Consider the following 23,661-nt stretch of genomic DNA (forward strand, 5'->3'; position numbering starts at 1 on the left):
TTGCTCACATTTGCCTATACAGATCTCAAAAGGCAGGATAATGTAAAGAAAAGTAATGAACTTCAAATACAGGCAATGGACCTGGGTGTGACATCTGGCTGTGCAAAGTATGAGCTCTGAGACTTCTCTGTGACCTCACTGGGGCCCAGTGTCTTCATTTGTAAAATGGAAAAATATAATATCTATTTTACTACATGAAATAACATATGGGAAGCACCTAGAATGTGGAAGACTCAAAATTATAAGTTCTTTATTTCTCTCAGAATTTCTCATGCCCTGTAAGCCTCTCTCTGAGAATCTCCCTGTGTGTTACCATGTTTGTAGATTTGAGAGAGTAAAGCAAAGATGTACTCCTTTGGCCATCTTTCTTCCACCCCCTCTTGCCTGGTTTGGGAGATTTATCTTTTGTCTTTTGTCCACAGACAAAACCTCCTAAGGCAGACAGTTTGTTACATTTCCACTTCTTTTGAAAGGAAAAATTGGTCTCGTTTGTGTTGATATTGAAGTTTATTTATTTTGAGAGGGAGAGAGAGTACATGAGCGAGTGAGGGACAGACAGTGAAGGAGAGAGAGAATCCCAAGCAGGCTCCATATTCAGCACAGACCCCAACGTGGGGCTTGATCCCACAACCATGAGATCATGACTATGAGATCACGAGATCATGACCTGAGCTGAAATCAAGAGTCAGACACTCAACCAACTAAGGCATGCAGGTGCCCTTCATGTTTATATTATATCTCAGCTGAGTTTTGAGTAAAATGAAATAATGTTCAATTATTAGCCATGGCTCCAAGATCTACCATACAAGAGTAAACAGAAATTTCTGTTTAAAATCACTATAACAGAGTAGAGTCACAAATTCAGCTGATACTTGAATATAACTTTAAAAAATAAATATCACACAAAATTAACAAGGATTTTAAACCCAGCTATAAAGTAAACTGGCTGAGGACTTGAAAAGGGGTTTTGATAACTGGGTAGGTGAGGTCACCCCAAATTAGGAGGCCCTAATGTGATTCCAAAGCACTCACCTTCTCCACTTGGGCCAGGCTGGTAACTTGGCTCAGGGACAAGTTGTTCTCCACATGCTCCTCTAGACCAAACTCTTTCACTCCTGGCACTCTGTTTGTTCCAGTAGTCTTTCTGCCCCTCCCATGAGGCAGTAGGCAATCTGTCAGAGCCCTCAGCAGATAAGGAAGCTGGGGATTTGAGGTCCAAAAGGAAGCTATCTTGTAAGGTTGACTTTGTGGCCTTCTTGCTTTTCCCCTTCTTACTTTCTGGGATCCCGTCACTGTCTCCTTGCCTAGGTTGGCTATTCTCAAGCTTCCTGGTTAGCTGGAGGAGTTGATCCATGTCTTTGGTGAATTCTAGCAGAGTCCCCTCAGAGAGGCTTCGGGCAGTGCCCTCAGAGCCATAGCTGGGAGCCTTCTGCAAGAGCAGGTGCTCAGAGCAGTGGAGAGCTCCTGTGCCCTCCCTGTGCACTGACTCAGGCACCTGGGGAAGGCTGCAGGGACCCATGGACAGAGAGAAGTAAGAGTAGTCCACTGCAATGTATGTCAGCATGAAATTGATGGTGACAATGGGGGCTAGAACATTCACCTGGCCCACAAGGACAAAGGCCATGGTCACTAAGCTGGTCAGGAAGATGGCAGCTATAGGTGTTTTATTTGGCCCTTTCTGCAGAAAGAAAAATAACATGCAAGACTATGAAATTTCAGAAGAAAATCACATTATATGATAGAAACACAATTCATAATGGTTCAACCACTTGTACCATGTTCTACCAATCAGTAAATAACTGATTGTCTATAAACTTGGGATAATAATATCCAACTCATTCCCATGGGGTTATTGTGAGAACAGAGCTAATGCACATAAAATGCTTGACACAGCATTGACACACAGTAGGTCAATACACCATGGGTATTGGTTGTATTCAGAACTATTAATATGGAGTATGGCTATATAGAACTTGGACTTCCCAAATATTTCTCCTTTGGCTTTTACTGGGGGGTTTGGGGAGTTTTGTTTTGTTTTTTGTTTTGTTATTTTTTTTTAGAGAAAGAGAGTGAGTGGGGGAGAGGGGTAGTGGGGTGGGGGGATCTTAAGCAGACTCCACACTGAGCATGGAGTCCCTCTCCAATATGGGGCTCAATCTTATGATCATTGCCTGAGCTGAAATCAAGAGTCAGACACTCAAGTGACTGAGCTACCCAGGCAACCCTCTTTGGATTTTAACATCAGTCTTAGAAATCAAAGTGGTGCAAAGTTCCCAGGCTATAATGGAGAAAATGACCTGAAGGGAGTGGCAGACCCTGAAAGATACAACAGAATCTCTTGTGGCTGTGGTGAAGAAATTATGAAACTAAACCTACACATGCTCACACACACACTTATTTTATACATATCTGTTATTAATGGAGGTGGGTATGGTGACCTTCAGGAGAACAGGAGTAGAAAATATGCGCTAACTCCATATAATTTGTCACTCCACAGAAGCTGTTCATCACACAGTCACTGACATGGTTCTTCAGCCAAAAGCACTGCACACTTCTTGGTCCCCATCTTCCTTGCCCTAAGAACTATGTTTGACCCAGCTGATCACTTCCTGTTCTTTGAAAGACTTCCTTTGCCTACCTTCTCCTGACTTGCCTCCCTCATTGTCTGCTCCTTCTTAGTCTCTGTAGCTAACTCCTCTACATCTCTGAAATATTTATTTATTAGGTTTATTTATTTGGGGAGAGAAAGCGTGAGTCGGGGAGGGGCAAGGAGAGAGAGGGAATCCCTCAGCACAGAGCCCGATGTGGGGCTTGAACCCACAAACCATGAGATCATGACCTGAACCAAAGCTCAATGTTTAACCAACTGAGCCACCCAGGCACCTCTCTCTGACATCTACATTTAAAGTAGCCCAGAGCTCTATCCTCAGACCCTTTCTTTTCTCTATCTATACTCCCTTCCTAGGTGATTTCAACCAGAATCCTAAATTTATTTTTTTTTAAATTTTTTTAGTTTTTATTTTTGAAAGACAGAGTGTGAGTAGGGGAGGAGCAGAGACAGAGGGAGATACAGAATCCAAAGCAGGCTCCAGGCTCTGAGCTGTCAGCACAGAGCCCAACATGGGGCTCAAACCCACACACTGTGAGATCATGACCTGAGCCGAAGTCAGATGTTTAACCCACTGAGCCACCCAGGTACCCAGAATCCTAAATTTAAATACTAGCTTTGTGCTCTTAACTCCCATATTTGAATCTCCAGCCTGAAATGTCCCCCTGCAATCCAGACTTAAATATTCAACTGTCTACTCAACATTTCCAGTTGATGTCTAAAAGGATCTCAAATGTCCCAAACCAAACTGCTGACCCCCTAATCTCCCACCATCAAATCTACTCCTTTTGTAGTCTCTGTCTCAGAAAACAGCTGCTCAATCCAGCAAAATTCTTCATGTCTCTTCTCATTCTCTCATTCTGTCAGCTTCACCCTCAGATATACACAGGATCTATACACTGGTCCCACCTCCTTTACAGCCAGCAGTCTGCAAGGGGAGGGGCAGACACATAAGCCATTTCCAGACCTGACCTGTGAACCTCCCACATGTGTTCTTTCAGGTGCATTTCCCTTTTCTGACGGTCAGAATAGAGTGCAGCCTTCGAAGTCACAGGATGAAGACAGCAAAGTCATCAGCCCGAATCTCAGAGGGCCAAAGCCCCTGTTGACCTGAAACACCTGCCCAAGAGCTTTAGTGTAAAATTCTGGGGGGAAAAATAAGAAGTAAAAGTATGCTTTTACTGTCTTTGACAATTACATTTTTGGGTAAATTTGCTACAGCTATTTAGCATACTCTAACAATAAAACTACTAAGAATAAAGTAAGTACTTAGAAACTAAAGAGAATGTAAAAGGAGGGTGCTAGGTGGGCTGAAGGAAATGCTAATGGTCCAGGCCAAGATTTTGATGAGGGCAGGTTGTAAAGTGTTTTAAGGGTGGAATATGAACTTCTCCTACCAAAAGACACCATAAAAAAATGAAAAAAAACAAGCCACAGAATGGGAAAAGATATTTGTAACACATTTAACTGATGAAGAGCAATCCAAAATATCAAAGAATCTTTACAAAATAATTAGAAGTCAGACAACCCACTAAAAAAGGAAGTGAGCAAAAGAATGTCTATTAAGCATATGAAAGGTACCCAACTTCATTAAGTAATCAAGGAAATGCAAATTGAAACCATAGGAAGATCCCATTAAACACCCACCAGATTGGCAAGAATTAAAAAGTCTGATAGTGTCAAGCATTGGCACAAACACAGAGGGATAGGAACGCTTATCCACTGCTGATAGGGGTCAATTAGTACAAGTACTTTGGGAAAAGAGTTTGTCGTCTAGTAAGTGAAAATAGACATACCTTATAGCTTAGCAATTCCAATAACGGGTATATAGTCTGGAAGGCCTTTACATGTGAACCTTTCTACTAATATAAGAATGCTTATTGTACTGTCTGTAACAGTCCCAAATTGGAAACAACCCAAATGTCCATCAACAGCAGAATGGATAAATAAATTCTAGCAAGTGAGGAAATGCTATATAGGGACGATAATAAACAAGCTGCTGCTTCAAGCAAAAATGTAGACAAATCTCATAAACATAATGTTGAGGGAAAGAGGCATGCCACATTTATACAAAGTTTAAAAACAGGCAAAATTAAACAATTTTGTTTAGAGATGCATATGTAGGAAGCAAACCAGGGGTCAGCAAACTATGGCTCATGGGCCATCTGGCCACCATCTGTTTATGTATGCCCATGAGCTAAGAATGGTTTTACACTTTTAAACAGTTGGGGGGAAAAAAAATCAAAAGAAGAGGAAGATTTCATGACACACAAAAATTACATGAAATTCGAATTTCAGTGTCCATAAAAAAGTTTGACTAGAAAACAGCTACACCTATCCCCCAATAGACATGTCTGTGTCTGTGGCTACTTTTGAGCTACAATTGCAGAGTTGAGTAGTTGTGACAGAGACCATAGGGCCTGCAAAGTCTAAAGTATTTACTATTTGGCCCTTCTCAGAAGAAGTTTGCTGACTCTGAGTAAAGCCTTGAAGAAAGCAAGGAAATTATTATCACAGAAGACTACAGGTACAGAGAGGGATGGGGCTCTGACCAGAGAAGGCATGTGGAGGCTGGAACATTCATTTCAGTTATTCTTCAAAACTTCATATTGGGGTGCCTGGGTGGCTCAGTCAGTTAAGTGTCCAACTTCAGCTCAGGTCATGATCTCATGGTTCATGGGTTGAAGCCCCAAGTCGGGCTCTGTGCTGACAGCTCAGAGCTTGGAGCCTGCTTCAGATTCTGTGTCTCTATCTCTCTCTGCCCTTCCCCCACTTGCACTCTGTCTCTCTCAAAAATAAACATACAAAATTTAAAAAAAAAACCTGTTCATATTGGTTTTATGCTCTTTTCTATATGTTGAATAGCTCTCAAAATTTTTTTAAAGTTTATTCTCTCCCCCATTAAAAAAGAAAATGCGCTAATAAAATTTAATCATATGTAAAGAAGCTTTGGGGAGAAAAAAAACTTCAAAGTTAAAAGGCAAGTGACAAACTAGAGAAAACATTTGTAATATATATCACAAGGAGTTAACTTCCCCAACAAAAGAAGAGCTTCTAGCAATTGAGAAGAAAAAGACCAACAATCACAGGATATATATATGACTCTAAGAGGAAACGATCTCCAACCTCATTCATATAAGAGTAGTGCAAATCACAGGGGCGCCTGGGTGACTCAATTAAGTGTCTGACTTCAGCTCAGCTCATGATCTCACAGTTTGTGAGTATGAGCCCCACATCGGGCTCTCTGCTGTCAGCCTAGAGCCCATTTTGGATCTTCTGTCCCCCTCTCTCTCTGTCCCTCTGCCTCCCAAAATGAACATTTTAAAAAAAGAGAGAGAGTAATGCAAATCACAAGGATCCTGAGATGCCATTTCTCACTATACAACTAGCAAAAAGTCACATTTGACAATGAACTGTGATTGCTAATAATGTGGTACCTGGGACCAGAGTGCAAATGGCAGTCCTCACACACGATGTCCAAATATGTATAAGTATAAACCAAGCTAACAAACAGTTAAAGCAAATATGTTCTATCTTCCTTCCTTTGCAAACACATCTTTAGGACAATGGGGAAGACCAGGTTCAAGTTTAGAATCGTTGTTCTCCTCAGGGTTCTTCAGTAGAGGATGGCCACATACAGCCGCCAGCTCCTAGCCCACCTCCTACCCTTCCCAGACCATATTGTGGGGGCCTCACACCTACATCTGGACTCCTGCCCATACCCAGGGCCTAAAAGGACAGGCCCAGGGAAGGGGCCCTCGCAGACCCTGGATGTGGGTTGTGGGACATCCGGGCAGAGAATTCCAGGCAAGAGTGCAAATGGTCCAGGACAGCACATGTACACCATCCAGAAGAGGGGTCTGGGATCCAGTGGGCATGTCCCCTTGATCTCATGAACTCCTTATCAAGGACCAGAACCCAGAACACAGTCTATAAAGCAGGGTCTTTTGGCCTGAATCTAAGATGCTGACTGTCAGGAAGCAGGAACTGTTATACATTCCTGGTAGAAATACAAAAATCATACAAATTCTATGAAAGGTGTCTTGACAATATCTATTAAAATTAAAAATACATTTTGTTGCAGCAAACCCACTTATGAAACTATATCCTACAGATATACCTGCACATTAAATAATTACACACACATACACAACATTATTCCTTGTAGCAATGTTTACTGAAAGCCACACATGGATCAATCCATAGGAAACTAGATAAAAACTATGGTCTATCCACCCAATGGAAAAAGAATGAAAAAGTTTTCTTGACATACATATGAAAAGTTGGACTTCCAAGTTATATTAAATGAAGAAAAGCAAGGTATAGAACCACATGTTAGAACACTATAGTTGTATAAAAAAATAGAGAGGATTCATAAAAAAACTAATAAAAACAGCTACTGATAGGGCATGGGTGCTGGTGAAGAAAGAGATAATAAAGGAGTCATGATAGGAGCAAAAATTCTCAATGTGTACCTTTTATATCTTTCTTAGTTTTGAGCCCTGTGTATACATTACCTAATAAAAATACATGAAATTAAAGTAAAAGAAAAGGCATATACCACATAGAAGGTACAGAGATGAGAGTCAGTGCTCCCACCCAGCCCATGCTGGCTGATGGGTCAGAAGTGGAGGATGGTAAAGGAGGGCTGGTGACCCTACCTGAGAGGGGTCTGGGGTGGGAAGGGGTTGGGGGAGGGTCTCTGTGGTGCTCCAATAAGACAGAAATGAACTCTTTCTCAGTAAACCACATTATTGGGAAGTGGGGTTCTCTCTCTCTCTAACTCTCTCTCTCTATTTCTGTTTTGTCACCGCTTAGGTTTTAGGAATGTCTCATTCTATCATTTCGTGACTCAACCAAGCTATATTCTATCGGTGAGAGTTTGAGCCATGAAGACTGACCGGAGGCCCAGAGGCCCGAGGTATGAGAAATCATCATACAGCAACCCCAAAGGAAAGGCAAAAATCAAGGGCAGAGTTTCAGCTGCAAGGTCCAGCTCCCCTCCTCACCAAGAGATTTTTTTCTTCTATGCTGAACTGAGAGGATCCCAAATTTATTTTTATTAAAGGATGTGACACTCCCTTTCCCTGTTGCTCAGGGTCCAAGATGCCATTCTGTCAGTTAGCTAACCCAGTGCCAAGGGGTTCTGGTGGCTATGACATTGACAGATGGTTTGTCCAACTGGCTCCGCCCTAAGGCTGCCAGAGGACAGGAGAGAACAACTCTGCATTCTCATTTCTCCCACTCTGGAGAACTTGACCACTGGCTCTAATCGGAGAGACTTAAGCAATTTATTGGCTGATAATCTGGTTCACAGCAAAATGTACATTTCTCAAAAAAAGGATCACTCACCCCTTTCCCCAGACAGGCCAGTGTGGGAATCACTTTCTCCTGGGCAATGCACTGCAGGATCCGGGGGGCTCCATAGAGTCCTCCCATACAGGAGGCCAGAGATGAGATGTATAAGCCCAAAAGGAACAGGAAGCCCACCAGGGACACCTATATAAGGAAGCAATTTCATTACCCAATGCCGGAATATGCCTGTCCCTTTCTGTTCCCTAGCACCATCTGCATCCCATCGATCATTAGTCCTCTAGATTCAGCCTCTCGGATATATTTCCAATATTCCCAACTCCATCCCATTTCATTCATACCGCCACTATTTCAGTTTGGCTCACCATCACCTCTTGTATGGACAACATAGAGGTTCTCAAATTGAGCATGCATCAGTCTCAGCTAGAGGGCTTGTTAAAATACGGATTTTTTAAATTTTTTTTTCAACGTTTTTTATTTATTTTTGGGACAGAGAGAGACAGAGCATGAACGGGGGAGGGGCAGAGAGAGAGGGAGACACAGAATCGGAAACAGGCTCCAGGCTCCGAGCCATCAGCCCAGAGCCTGACGCGGGGCTCGAACTCACGGACCGCGAGATCGTGACCTGGCTGAAGTCGGACGCTTAACCAACTGCGCCACCCAGGCGCCCCAAAATACGGATTTTTGATCCCCACCTCAGGGTTTCTGATTAAGCAGTTCTAGGGAAGAGCCCAAGAATTTGGATTTCTAAAAAGTTCCCAGTTGATGCTGATGCTGAGGGTCTGGGGACCACACTTTGAGAACCACTGGCCAACTGGCCTCCTGCCTCTACGTTCTGTCCACTCTGAATTATCCCCAAGCCTCTGCCAGAGTGACGTCTCTAAACAAACTCGATCATAATGTCACTGCCATAAAAATATCAATGGCTTCCCAACACCCTGACGTTCTCGGCCCCTTCCTGGTCTGTGACCTTTGTAGCCCCATACCCCACACACTCAGAGTCTTTGAGTCTTTGTCAGAATGTTTCCCTGCCAGCTAACACCCTCTGTCCACTCCTAATCTACTCATTGTCTGTCTGTTAAACCCAGTTGTGCTTCAAGACTCAGCACAAACCTCCTTTCCTCCATGAGGCCTTCCCCAAGCCCCTCACAGCAGCGGCTGCTCCTCAGGACCCCGTAGCACCTCAGTGTAAGGTGAGTAGCACCCTCCCACACAAGTGGTCCCAGAGGCCTCATTTCTGCAGGGCTCCTATCTTGTTCATCCTAGTATCGGTGCCAACACAGAGCTTCGAACGCTGAAGGAATGAATGAGCTCCATGACCCACGTGGCCCACATATCACCAACAGATAGACTAAGAGAGGGCACAGTTGTTCTGCTGGATGTTGACTCGCAAAGATCAGTGCTACTGGCCATGCAGCTGTGTCACAGGCTGTCAGGAACTATCCCCCCCTCCCCGTCCCTGCCCTGAGCTGGACCTCATCTGTACCCAGCGGGAAGTCTGTTTTCTGATTATTTGAGATGCCCATCTCCATTCTACTTTACCATAGGCATGGTGGCCAGAACTGTATGTTCCAAATGCTCATTTGTCCAAAGATCACAGATGGGGTCATCTTAATTTGCATGGTTTTGTCACACCCTTCATGATGAAGATTCTCCACCTCACTTTTTATGTCCTTGCCTTGTCAGTTCACTGGGTCAGTGGCATCAAGCTACATGGAATACTAGTCCGTGGCTAGACCTCTTTCCTGGCTCATAAATTATCACAGGAAACCTGCATCAGCCAGGATTCCTGATTAGAAACAAAATACTTTTAAAAGAATATATTTGTAGGACACTGGAGGTTCACAGAATCATCACGAAGCTGAAAGATCATGCTCAGAAAGGGCAAGACCGAAGCCTGGAGGCACAAGCTGGACTCTGGAATGGGAACAGTTTGACCAGGATGCTACCAGCACCCTGTTTCCCTGCAGATGAATTCCCACTATCCCTTCACTGTTGTCCCATTCATTACACTTGGAGCATCTGATGGGTCTAAGCTAGGTCACATGCCCTACTTAGGCCACAAAGGGGCAGGCAAGAGAGCATCTTGTCCTTCGGGCTTCTGTACTATTAATATTAAGTGGGGCTCATCACTCCCTCCAAGATCACATATAGGTGGAATAACCCCCAAATGGTCAGGGATGCCAGGGGCCTGATGAACATAACTCAGGTCCACTGCAGAGCCTAACTTGAACTTCATTTCAGTGTGGATTACTTTTCCCTAAATGTGTTACCTCATCTTATTCCCAGAATCTCTCATGTCTATTTTCTTCATTATCACAGGTGTCTATGTCTATTCTACCCCCGCTCTTCTTATCATTTTATAACTAGAAGAAATTAATATCATCTAATGTTTATCCCTTTTTTTTAAGTTTATTTATTTTTAGAGAGACAGAGAGACAGAGGGACTGGGCGAGGGGCAGAGAGAGTAGGAAAGAGAGAATCCCAAGCAGGCTCCATGCTGTCAGCGCCCAACATGGGACTTGAACTCACAAAACCGCAAGATCATGACCCGAGCCAAAACCAAGTCAGATGCTTAACCAACTGAGCCACCCAGGCGCCCCTCCCATCACTCTATTTGTGTATTCTGACAGCATTTGTAATTTCCACCCTGGGCTATAGTCCATTACACTCATGGCTTATCTTGCAGTGCAACATAAGCTCCTGTGTCTCATGCATCTTGCCCCTGCCCCACCACACCTAACAGTCTGGCAAACAGGCTCAGCACATGCCCATGGAATTCATGAAGCTTCACGACTTCACTGTGACTCGTGCCCTGGATGCCTCACAAAATTGGCAGATAAACTGGCTCCATTATCAATCTCTGATCCATTCTGAGATGCAATCCTTCACCTCTAACCTTTGTTTCTGTCTTCTTGACCAAATGCATCCTGTATTTGCTGGTTTTAAAAATACATAAACTCCATGATGAAATTTTATCAAAAGCTTTATAGAAAATCTAATTAGTAGTTCTCTGATCTGGCTATACCTAAGAATCACTGCAGAAGTTTTGCTTTATGAGTGTAGGGTGGGGCACAGACATCCTTGATGTTTCTGAAACCCTCCAGGTGATTCTAATGCACAGCCAGGGTGGAGAACCACTGGGCAAGGTGCATTGTACCCACCACGCTGTCCTTTCAGAGAATTCTCCAGGAGACGTAGGCATGGTATCTCCTTGCAGAAACTGTATTGCTTCTTATCCAAAAGATTATATATATTTATGTTAAAAAAATTTTTTTTTTATTGAAAGTCTGTCCATTTACTCAGATTAGAAATGAGATTCCCTAATCTGGCTTCCTCCTAGTGTGGGGCTGACCCAGGAGCTGGAGTCTCTGGCATCAGGATGCCCATCTTTGGCTAGCCTTCCCACAAACACTCCCTGGGATTCCTGCAGGACCTTTGGGCTAGGGGTAGGAGAGGGGACTGTCCAGGTATAATGACTTGTTATGTCCAGTGTATCAATTGTGTTTACAATGGTCTGTTCACTTGATAATCCTTTTATATAAAATTTTTATTGGGGTGCCTAGGTGGCCCAGTTGGTTAAGCGTCTGACTTCGGCTCGTGATCTCACAGTTCCAGAGTTTGAGCCCCACATCAGGCTCTCTGCTGTCAGTATGGAGCTCACTTTGGATCCTCTGTCCCCCTCTCTCTCTGCTTCTCCCCGGTTTGCTCGCTCTCTCTCTCTCAAAAATAAATAAATATTTAAAACAACAAAAAAACCTATTATTCTGATTATTCTGTCAATTTTGCTGAAAAATGAAATGTCTCATGTCTGGATGAATTATAAGAACTCCATTCTATTTCTCTCTCCCATGTGCATCCTATTTTGTCCCCTTTATCTGCCATCCATCCATCCTTGGAAGCATTCACTGAGGACAGGTTATGTACCTGGCACAATGCTGGGCACAGGGTAAGACTTTTTAGGCACAGCAGGAAACCACACAGCTTTGCTCCCAGCCCTTGGAGAATTTAATCACTGTCTCTATTCATACAGAACTACAGACTTGCTAACTGTGCCAGTGGAGATGGAAGTGAGCATTTATTTGAGCAGATGTGTGTCAACAGTTCTTTATGGGGGGAAAAAAAAATCACCCCTCTGTCATACACCTGTTTGAGCCATCACAAAAAATTCTGTCTTTCCAACATATTACCTGAGGTGGGAACTACCCTAATTTCTTTCCTCAGTAACTACTGATAAAAATCATAATTCCATCTCTCTGCTTTTCATATTATATCCCAACTCCCATTGGAGTTTCACTAAGAAATCCCACCTATCCACTGGCTGCTCCCTTCTCCTGAAGGATTGGATTCAAAGTCATTTGCAGGGTGCTCATTCTGCCTCATCCAATTCCTATGTGCCCTTGATGTTACTCAGGAGTATATCCTGAAACCCTTTATAATCCCAAATTGCCTCACAGTCCCCTAGTTTTCTCTCACATCAGACATGAGTTTTCTAATACGGACCCTACACCACAAAATGACCAACAACTCAACTTTCAGTCAAGTTTTCTCTCTCGCTTCATAGCCATTTTCCATCAGGAAATAAAGATGGCTTCACTTCCTGAGAGGCAGTTCCGTGTCCGTGATGGGGAGCAGAGGGCAGCCAGGATGGGCTGGATGGTGGATACTCAACAGCTGGCGAGGCTCCTTCACCAGACGAGGGCCCTGCCCCACCCCATCTTGTCAAGCACAACCTGTACCCTGGGCACTCAAGGTCCCTCTTGAATACATGAAACCATGACTGCCAAATCTATGGATACCTCATTTTTAACAAAGATGCTTTTGGGGTACTTTTCCTACTTAGTTTGTTCTTATTTTGCTAGATAGCAAGCTCCAGGCTTCCTAAAGTACTTGGTCTTTTGGATGTTAATAAACATTTTTTTTCCTGAACTGTATACAAGTTTATTCTGAAACAATTATTTAATCTGTTCAGTTTTACCCCTACTAATAACTGATCTTTATACAACTCCCTTTTCTATAACTGAATAATATTGGGATTGATATTAGGACTGACTTTTTTTTTTTTCCTATCCTGCTAAATATGCTGGATTTGTAGGGGGAAAAATATGCCCCATCTATAAGGTTATCCCCATAAGTAATGTACAGAGGAGTCCAAATTTAATAAGCACCTACTATGTACCAAGTATTGTGGTTTACATAGATTACCTCAGAGCCACCACAACGTACTAAAGGTTTTTTAGAAAGTGTAACACTACAGAGACTAACACCCAAAAGCCAGGAAAAAGTTTCGGTGGGGCATGGATATAAAACAAAAAAGAAACTTCTTAGAGAAACTGTAGGCTGGGAAGCCAAATAATTAGAAATAGATCTGAGAAGCTGCAGGAAACCCAAAAAGAAACAGATGAACTGACCAGCTGCAGAAAGAAGGCCGGGGCAGCCAGCAGCCATTGAAGGTAAGTGTTCTGGCAGAAAGCACCCGACAGAAAGACAGAGAAGTGCACTGAGGAGCTTTGAGAGAACCAGAACCAAGGGGAGCATCCTGGAGGCTTGCCCTGGTCTGTGCCCGAAGGGGAGACCCTCAGGACACACAGACCAGACTGAGGAGGATTTGCTTCCGCTGGGCCCAGAAGAGCTCAGAGATGGGCTGGCTCAGAACACAGGCCATAGCTAAGACATGAAACCGGATGAACAGTTTACTAAAATCAGGTGAGGGTGGTGAGCTGGGTCAAGTAACCATGTGGGACACTGCACACTTATACCCTTCCATTCTCCAGGCAGTGCTAATAAAGTTGTTTGTGGCCCAGCTCACTGCCTGAGTATGTGCCTGCTACTGCAGCTGAGTCAGTCCCAAGGAGGAACACCGAAAGCCAAAAGGAGGAAAGCCAAGGTTCAAGGCTTCGAGGGGGGGAAGTCCTGTGTGATCCCTTTTGTGGGGGGGGGGGCTTTGGGGAGCAACAGCTGTTGCAGGTGCCCCCAACTGGCTAAATGCTTGCCTACCTGTTCAATGTCTGGGACAGGTGGCATTCCAAGCAAGCTTCCCCAGTTCATGTGTCTATTATTAACAGTGGAATTTCCACCCACAAAGGCTTTCCCGTGCTGTCCATGGAGATGTTTTTACTTTCTCATTGTAGCCTTCCTTGGATACAGGCTGCCTCCCATCCCACATACCTGTTTTTAGTTCTTTCTGCAAAGGAGGGGAAGGAGGGAGAGAGAGGAGCCCCAGACCAGGGGATAATTTGCTGTGTTCCATCCAGATAAGAGCCTCAAATGGTTGAAAGGACCTCTGTGAGGGAATCTACTAGAAAGAAACCAGCTTTAGAGGCAGGCGGAGCTAGCCAGCTAGCTAGCCACTGGCAAGTTGCAGACAGCAGCAGGCAGATTCCCCAGGTCAAAGGATCAGCTGTTCCCTGAGGCCTTTAATTCCTCTGATGCAGTCAAGCTTTTCATTCCACAATTAGAGAAAAGGCCCCTTGGAGGTGAAATTCAAGATGGAAGCATGCATACAGTTAAACATGAGGGTTGTAGATTCCTTCCCTGAGAGCAAACCTCTCTCTGGGGGTTTAAGACCTTGGTCCCTGGAAGTGGGGTGACAGTCCTCTCATTACCTGAGCAGCTCCCCTCTTTTAAAACCTGTTTTCATAGTAAAGTCAAGACCCTTGAAAACATAAGTCATCTTTACATCGTGGCCTACATATCTTAAAAAGAAACATGTGCTAATGTGGAAACCAAGCCCAAAAGTAGCTCAGAAGAGAAAGTTCAGAGTTTTCTGCCCCAGGCTGCCCCAAGGAGTGGCCAGTGGCCCTCCATGAAGACGAGCAAAGTAGCTTTTGCCGAGCCTCTCACCAGGAGAAAATAGTACTTTCTCCCAAAATATGAGCAGAAACACTCAGAAGTTAACAAAGAAAACTTTCCTAGCCTACTACATTTCTCTGATAACTAACAGGAATCTCAGGGTCCACTCATCCTCTAGGAACTTAAGGGAAGGTAGGAGTTTTTGGGGATTTCCAGAAAAGCATATGGGAATCTTATTCTCCTAGGTTCTAGAGATCCCAAATGAGTGTCCTTGACTGTCACACGACCTCTATCCTGTAAAAGGCAGCAGTGGAACGTGAGGAATTTGCTAACCTTCTGGCAGGCGGCGTGTACAGCTCTTGAAACAAAGATATTACGGCCAGATCAACCCCAGCCCACCCCTGGGAGAGAACACAGAGTCAAGGTCCTCAGAGGGCAAGGCGGGCCTCACCCTGGTGTTCTGGACTCCATCCACTTAGCTGCCTCTTTTCTGTCCATCAGCCTCCTCCTTTTACTGGCTTCCTTAGAGCAGCACTTTCTGCTCATGGTAGGAGGTGAGGCTTTTGGCAAAAATGAAGGACTGGTTGAGCAAGGGATTTTTGCTGATGGTATCCTTTGTTTCTGTCCTGATTTCTGACATGAAGAGATGGTTGTGTTCTATTGTTTAGTCACCTGCATGTAAGTGCCTTTCCAGGGGCTGTTATCTGTTTCTAGGGATCTATAAGAAAAACTTCTACCTTTTCCATATTTTTGCCCTTCTTCCCCTGCTACTTCAGCCCTGGGCCCAAGACTCTCTGGATTCCCAGGCAGGGCTGCAAGAGGGAGGTAGCCATTTATTACGGGAGCAAATAAAGGAACCAGCAGACTGAGCCCTTCAGCAGTGCTGGACTCACCCACCTTTTCCGCTATCAGGAAGTCATAGCGAAGAGCCTCTCGGGTGCAGACAGAGCCCAGCAGGAAGACAAATACGATGTACAGAAACCACCTGCAAAAAACCCCAAGAGTGGAGCAGAGCTACATCCCTGACTTAGGCCAACCCCGTCCCAACTCACCCAACTCAGCCCCTGGGTCCCGTGGGGACTTGTCTCAGAAGGAAAGAGAAAGGCCAGTCATAAAGCCTCCCTCGCTTGTCTGAGGGGGCTTTCAGTACTCTTTCTCCTCTAGCATCTTTTGCCAAAAAAGTGTATCATTGTTTTGTCTCTGACATCAAAGAAGAAAAACACACAAAGTGTATTGGGAGTGGGGAGCGAGAGGCCCCACTGACCTCTAGGTTGCCGGGACTCAGGCAGGGTTGACGGGCAACCCCCCAACCCCCCTTCGTACCCCTGAAGAACAAGTACATGATCTTTCAGGCTTCTCGGTCCTGCTGTTCCTTGGATCCCAGATGATAGAGAGCCGAGCCAAGTGTGAAAAGGGCAGCAGTGACCTGGCTCTGCCCCCAGGCACCCTGTGACCTTGAAAAAGTCACATGATCCCCGCAGCCTCATTCCCATCTGGGCAGTGAGAGGATGGGCCAAAGGTTCCTCCAGGGGCCTCCCAGCTATGACCTCCAAATGAGGCAGGGTTCTTTCTTCTCTTTCCTTCCCAACACCCCATGTATGCTCTGTTGTCTCCATTCTCTTCCCCACGCACAGCCATATTGAGCACAAAATAGACTGAAGTGATGGTGCCACTATAATAAGCTAAGAGCACAGTCAGCATTTGTGAATATTTTAACAATATCATGGTTGAAATAATACGGGCACTTTTAACTTCTCAAGACATTGTCATGTCTACCCAGTGAAGGCAGAGAAGCTTCTTTCTGTAGTACTGAGAATAAAACAGAAGATTCTAGAAGGTCAGAAGCAGACCCGAGGCCACTCGGTTTGCTCCTGTGGGTGGCACAGTGTGAATTAAAACCCAGGGAGCCTGACAGCCTTGGAGAGGTGCAGGGGAGGCAGGCCGGGTGAGGACAGTTGGGGGGGGAGGGGTTGGTAAGGAGAGCCTGCTATGTGTCTTTACACATAGTATCTGCTCCACAGTCTCTGGGGCACACATATTCTCATTATCTCTACTTTCCAAGAAAGGAAACAGAGGCTCAGAGAACCAAGTAAAATGCTCAAAATCACACAGCCCCCCAGCAGCAGAGCTGGGATAGAAATCCCAACATTTCTGATTGCAAAACTCTTCACCTTTAAATTCCTCCCAACGATCCTGGAAAACCAATGGTTAAAAAAAATCCCCAAGTTCAAAATGGAAGTGGGGGAGGAGGAGGGGCAGGAGGCTGAGGAGAAAGGAAAGAAAGGATTCCTCCTCCTCCCGCATTCCCAGGCAGGGGGTATGAAAGGGCAAGCGTCTGAACCCACCAGACGTGAATTTTCCAGCCCGCTGAGTGTTAAAAGGAGAACTGGAATATGAAATAGATTGGCCACAGTTGGGGCACTCTCAGAACAAAAGGGGCAATCCCCTCTTTTGCCTGGGGTTTTCTCTCCCTCTCTCCAGCTGATTGCCATGAGGGGAACTTACTTACGAGATGCCAACAGCTGCTATGGAGCCCAGGGGGATGCTGGCAGCGGGCTCCCTGAGGTCACCCCCCATGTTGAAACCAGCCATGACTCCTGAAAGACACCCAGACAGGGGAGAGGGGTGAGCAACGAACTCCACTCCATGAATCGCCTTCTCTTCATCAGGGCCCTCTCCTGGAAGCTATCCCACGGCAAGCCCTTCCATCTGCAGTTCTGGCAACTGAGCTTCTCAATCTCCCCTGGCAACTAGGGAGGCATCCGTGGGGCATGAATGGGACCTTTGTGGATTGGATGATGCTTGGGAGGAAAGCCCTGCTGGCCACAAAAGCATCTTATGGTGCAGTGCAAAGTAATGAGGGTGAGTGAGGCAGCTGGCAGGCTACACAAAGGTCCTGTGGCCACATACTGAGCTCTGCCTCTACCCACCCGCCCCCCCCCCCCCCCGCCAATTCCCTGGGGAGACTCAGCCTTAGCAAAGCACCTGCTTTCCCCTCTTCAGCAGAGTTCCTTGCTTCTGCTTCCCACTGACTACACTGGGGTTCAGGTGTCCTGGGGGGCAGGTTGCATCCAACAGCCAGAGCCAGAGACCAAAGGGCTCTAAGCAAGTTCTAAGGAACAATCCTGAGAACAGTCTAAAGAACTGAGTCACAAACTCCTCTTCATTATTGCTTCTATTCCCCAACCACACTCATGAGAAGTCATAAATTAGTCATGATGGGGAGGGAGGGCAGTGTGGGATGGGGAGGGGGGACATCGCCTCTGTCCATGCTCACACACAGAAGAATGCAACAGATGATATGTTCTGAACGTCAAAAGTAGGTCCAGCCCACAAGTGCTCTATAAGTCCTGGTCAGGAAAGTTTTACAAAGGGGTGGGTGCATCTCCAATGTGGCCTTGCAGGAAGATTTACATGGGCTTAGGGACAGAGCTGGGTCTAAACCCATCATTATGGATTTATGAACACTTTCAACCTGCCAGTGCCTATGCTAATGCTTTCCATGCATTTTTTATTTTGCTTTATCCTCACAACAATCACATCAGAAAAGTAGAATTATTTCCCCCATTTTATAGAAAAGGAAACTAGTGATCAGAAAGGTTAATTAAAATAGCCGGAGGTCACACATTTAGTAAGTGGGAAAGCTAGGATTCAACCTCAGTCACTCTGACTGAAAATTATGCTCTTACCCACCCCCCACCTTCTATAATGCTTGTTGGGGGAGCTCAGGTGAAATGGAGTGAGGTGAAGGTATGGAACCAGGGAGCTAATGAGGGCCTATTTCAAAGGGTGCCCTGAATGGGGGCCCCACACTGGGACTGAACATGGGTTGACCAGCAATTAATTCTGGGATTAATTCTGGGACCAGCAATTAAAGACTGGGACTTTATCCTCAGTAAATAGTCAAGGATATGAGTACAGATGTAGCCAAAAATGTTTATAAGTGCTTGTCTATAATAGTGAAAATGAGAAGGAACCTAATGTCTACAAGTAAGGGATTGGTTCAATAAGTGATGATATGTCTTTCAGTAAATACCAGGGCTCTGTGTTATCAGAGATATGTTGTGACATGGAAAGATATTCAAAAGCTATTGTTTCATTTTCAGACGCATATTAGAAAACATATATGGCATGATCCCATTGTTGTAAAAAAAAAAAAAAGGCAACAGATAAATTTATGCATAGGGAAAAAAAAAAAAGAACCAGGACATGTTTTAAAAATGTTAACAATGTTATTTCTGGGTGATAGAAAACAGATCATTTTTTATATTATTGCTTATACATATATATATATTTCTCAATTTTCTACAGTGATCATTTTGAAACTGGGGAAAACTAATTTTTAAAGGGCTTTTTGTTTTCAAACCACACATTAGGCACCTCTTCTTTCCTCCTGTTTCTCTTCTTCCCAAAATCTTATTAAAAGGGTAGGAAAGGGGGAAATGCATACATGCCTCTAAGAGGAGGATTGGGATGGGGCATCAGCCATAAGTAGACGAAAGGTTGCTACAGATGTCTGGAACACAGAGAATGGTGAAAATGACAGTGAAAGGGAAGGAAAAGAAAGCCTTAGAAAACTTCTCTAGAGGATCTGAATAAACCCGAGGAAAACCAGGGCTGTTAGTGTGGATGTTTACACCCAAAGGAAGCCCTCTTCAAGAACTAGCTGTTCTCACAAATCTATTGCTGTCAAGTTGCCTGTGAAGGAAGAGCCCCTTTAGGGAAACAGACCTACACACACTACAGCCAGGAATCCATGCCAGCAACCAAAGATTGCCAGGGGTGTGATGAAAACCAGCAACAAATACACAAATACATGCATGATAAAAATAGAACAACCTGGGCTGGAATAAAAGTATAAATCAGGACACAGAAGAGAATTTTGAAGAAAATAGTAATGAGTAGCTCCAGACACACCCAAGAAGAATATTCTATCTATAAAGCAAGATGCAATGAAAAACAAAAATAGTGCAAGAACAAAAAAGAACCTTTGGAAATTACAAAAATGATCACTAAAATTAAAAATGCAGTAGAAGATTTGAAAGATAAAGTAAGTATCCCAGAATTGAGAACAGAAAGATGAAGGGGTACAAAATTTGAGGAAAGAAGAGAAGAAATAGAGGAAATATCTTACAGCTACAACATCCAGCTAACAGGAGATGCAGAGAGAACAGAGAAAACACAAGAAATAACCAGATAAATAAGTGAGAAGTAAATAATAGATAACCAGAAGTAAATGTCTCCAAACTGGAGAAGACACAAGTCTACAGGTTGAAATATCCCATAGAGTAGACAACACAAAGATCAAAATATAAAAAGTCCATACCCAAATGCATCGTTGTGCAACTTCAGGAAAAACCCTAAATATTTCCAAAGGTAAAAACTGAACACTTATAAAGGAAAAAAATTAGACTTCTCTTTGGCAACAGTGAATGCTAGAAAACAATGGAGTACTGATTTTAAAATTCTGAGGAAAAATTATTTTGAAACGAGAATTTTAGCCAGATTACCAATTAAGTGAAAGCAAAGTTTAGTAGAGAAGAGCTCAAAAAACTGACCTCCCACATATCATTTCTGAGGAAGATACTAAAGCATGTACTCCAGCAAAATGAGGATGTAAACCATGAAGGAGGAAAACACAAGATTCTGTTTGACTCGGAAATGGAGTAGAGTCCCAGAATAACAGTTGTACCGCAGAGAAACCAGAAGATATTGAGCAGAAGGATTGAGGCCCCAAGAGAGAGGCCTCTGAATAGGAACTGGATTCAACACAATGAACAAACCGGACTAACAAACTGAATGATTTTAAGGACATGCTGACTGTATATTTTGGCAACAAGAGAAAAGAAAGCTTATTGAAACTCCAGGAAAAGGGAAGAAGAAAGTCCATGTCTAAATAGGATTCAAGCTAACATGTCATGACATGATTTTACACAACTAATAAAATGTAAGAACAAAGTAAGTCATTTGGCCACGATATTAGGAATATTCTCCCCTAAACGGCACAAGGACCTCATTAGAATCACAGCAAAGGAAATGGAATTCTAGCTGCTGCTTCACTCTTCAATGAACAACAGCTACATAGTCACAATAGGATACATGTTTACTGTTTTCTGACGTCTAAAAATTGACCTATAGACAAGCACAGAGGACATAACTCTAGTTACAAAATGGAATATGAATATTATCTACCTTGACAATATAAAAGTAAAGCTATGACTAACTGATATTAGGAACTAATTTTAAAAAGAGACAGAGAAAGAAGTAGAACACAAAAAGCACTAATAATTTCATCATAGTACTGTTGAAAAACAAAAATATAAGTCCCATAATCTTTCACTCAAGTCTGGCTTAACTGTTACAAGCTTCAATGCATTTAATAAAATACTTGAAGGGCGCCTTCAGTGGGTTAAACATCTAACTTCAGTTCAGGTCACGATCTCATGGTTTGTGAGTTCGAGTCCCCCATCGGGCAAGCTTGAGCACCACATTAGGTGAGCTTGAGCCCTGCATTGGATGAGCTCATGCCCCACTTCAGGTGAGCCCCACTTCTCTCTCTCCCCCTCTCTATCTCTGCCCCTCTCTCTATACAGAAAAGAAAAGAAAAGAAAAGAAAAGAAAAGAAAAGAAAAGAAAAGAAAAGAAAGAAAGGAAGGAAGAAAGGAAGAAAGAAAGGAAGGAAAAGAAAACTTGAAAGATTCTAGTAATGAATCTAGCCTTTTGAGCTAGCCATTAAATTTGGTAGGTAAATAAGGAAAAGGCTAGTGAATATTTTTATACCAGTTGCAACTAATTTTAAGCTAATTCTAAACTTATTCTGTATCTTGTTATCATAAAGGAGAATTTCTAGTGTTTGCTAAAAAGAACAAAGAAATTTCTAATACTGAGCCAGTTTGCCTTTGAAGTTACAAAGATTGTTGACTTGTAAACTTAAGACCAAAATGTTTTTTTAATAGATTTGAGCCTCTGTGTGTCTGTGTGTCTGTGTGTATGTGAAACTGTGTCTGTTCACTTAAAGTTGTAGACTACAGTTTTCAGAGGATGTTGCCCATTCACCTGCTAATAATCAACTTGTTATTGCTTCCCTGATACTGTTCTAAAGCACAGATACATGGGCATTCACTTCCAAATGTCCTCTCTCTGTAAACAGAGCTTTTCCTACTACTATTACTTTCTCTCTTTTTTATTTTTTTATGTTTATTTATTTTTTGAGAGAGAGAGAGAGAGAGAGCGAGCGAGCATGAGCAGGGGAGGAGCAGAGAGAGAGGGAGACACAGGATCCAAAGCAGGCTGTAGGCTTTCAGCTGTCAGCACAGAACCTGACGCGAGGCTCGAACCCACAAACTGTGAGATCATGACGTGAGCCGAAGTTAGCTACTACTCTTACTTTCTAATCTTATACTCTAATAAACTTTTGCCTGCTGCTAAAAAAGAAAAAAAAAAAAGCACAAATGCAAAAAGATTATACAGATTCCCTTACAATTAGGGACTCCCTTGAGATAAATGAAGTATTCCTTGTAAAAATATTTTACACATAAAAATAAATATGACTGTAATACATTAATCTTAAAACACAACACAGAATCTCAATTTCCCACACCAACAATAAAGAATGAAAGGATGTAGCCCAAAATTGATAAAATAACAGAGATTTGAGAATATTATTTAAAGTTAAAAAGTTAATTTAAGAAAAAAAGCAACGTTAACGATCAAAATTTAGGAAGTGAATGAAGGAGCATGTAAGTAAGCTAAACTCTACTTCTGAACACAGATTCAATAGATTACATCTTTGATTCATCAAGTTACAGATTCAAGCTTATTGTTTGGTAAATATGCAGCTAGCTCCCAAGGTGCTAAAAATAAAAAGTGGTTGCTCCCATGGAGGGGTATCTGGTGTGGTAACGGGTAGAGTGGGACACTATTGCTTTATATTATAAGCACTTCTGTAGGATTTTCCTTTTTGGCATGTGTAGGTCTTATTTGTATCAAAAAAGGATACCCACAACCTGCCTCACTCTGACCAGTGTCCCTGAGACCAGATCTGTCACGGAGGCTCTGTTCAAAGGCTACGGGCTCACAGCTCACTGCCAGAACTACCTGGTGTCAAGGGCATCCCTGGCCAAATATCCATGTTCACCTGACTCCCAGACCCCACTAACTTCATCCACTAATACCAGCCCTTCCTGGACCTCCTAAATTCTGACCTCCGCAAAGGTTCCCACCTGTCACCAGGTTCCCCGGTAACTCACCTGCCTGGCCACATTGCCTCCCAACATCTACAATGGCCTCCTCATTCTAGCTCCTAGCCCCTAGCAATTTTATGCCCATTCATTCAGCATTGTAAGATTACATACCACTAATGATTCTGCCACTTTAGTACCTCCTACAATTTGTCACATCATTTTGTGCACCTTCCATCAGATCATTTACAAAGACCCACAAGGACTCCACTGATATGTATGCTCTGTCTAGGAAAGTGATTGATTAAGCCTAATTGATTCCTGCTTCCAACCAGGTTCTATACTCATAACAAAAGCCCTTTTCTTCACCCAGAATCCCTTACAGTCCATGACCCAACCTTTGATCACAGGTCTTGATAGCTGGCCTGGTGTGGGATGCCCTGGGATCCTGGTCAGTGGGAACAGAGAGGATAGACATGGACAAGGCCACCCTCAGGAACACAGACAGCCAGAAGGTGGCTTTTGAGACAAAACAGAGAAGCCAAAGGGTAGGTAGTCAGTAGGACAGACACAAAGCATCAACGACAGGGAAGTACCTGCTAGGCAGGTCATTCCTGCCAGGCTACTGTAGTGATCTATGTACACCTGTTAGACTGGCTTGCACACTGACACTGTCACTTCCAGAATTTCACCCTTGCGTGACTACACAATTCCCAAGCAGATGAGCACTAGTTCTGGTGAATTAGAAATTTCTCGCTTGCCAGCTGG

General features: G+C 43.6%; 1 protein-coding gene across 1 annotated transcript in view; it reads right to left on the reverse strand.

The window, feature by feature from the left end:
* SLC12A8 (solute carrier family 12 member 8) overlaps window positions 1-23,661 on the reverse strand; it is a 145,910-nt gene that overhangs the window by 25,289 nt on the left and 96,960 nt on the right. The window contains exons 7-10 of the mRNA XM_042903005.1: window positions 17,223-17,310; window positions 15,611-15,698; window positions 7,961-8,107; window positions 1,033-1,678 (exon numbers count right to left, since the gene is read on the reverse strand). Of these exons, the coding sequence (XP_042758939.1) occupies window positions 1,033-1,678; window positions 7,961-8,107; window positions 15,611-15,698; window positions 17,223-17,310 (969 nt within the window). The remainder of the gene's footprint in view (window positions 1-1,032; window positions 1,679-7,960; window positions 8,108-15,610; window positions 15,699-17,222; window positions 17,311-23,661) is intronic.

Source organism: Panthera leo, chromosome C2 (assembly GCF_018350215.1).
Source record: "Panthera leo isolate Ple1 chromosome C2, P.leo_Ple1_pat1.1, whole genome shotgun sequence".
Lineage (NCBI taxonomy): Eukaryota > Metazoa > Chordata > Mammalia > Carnivora > Felidae > Panthera > Panthera leo.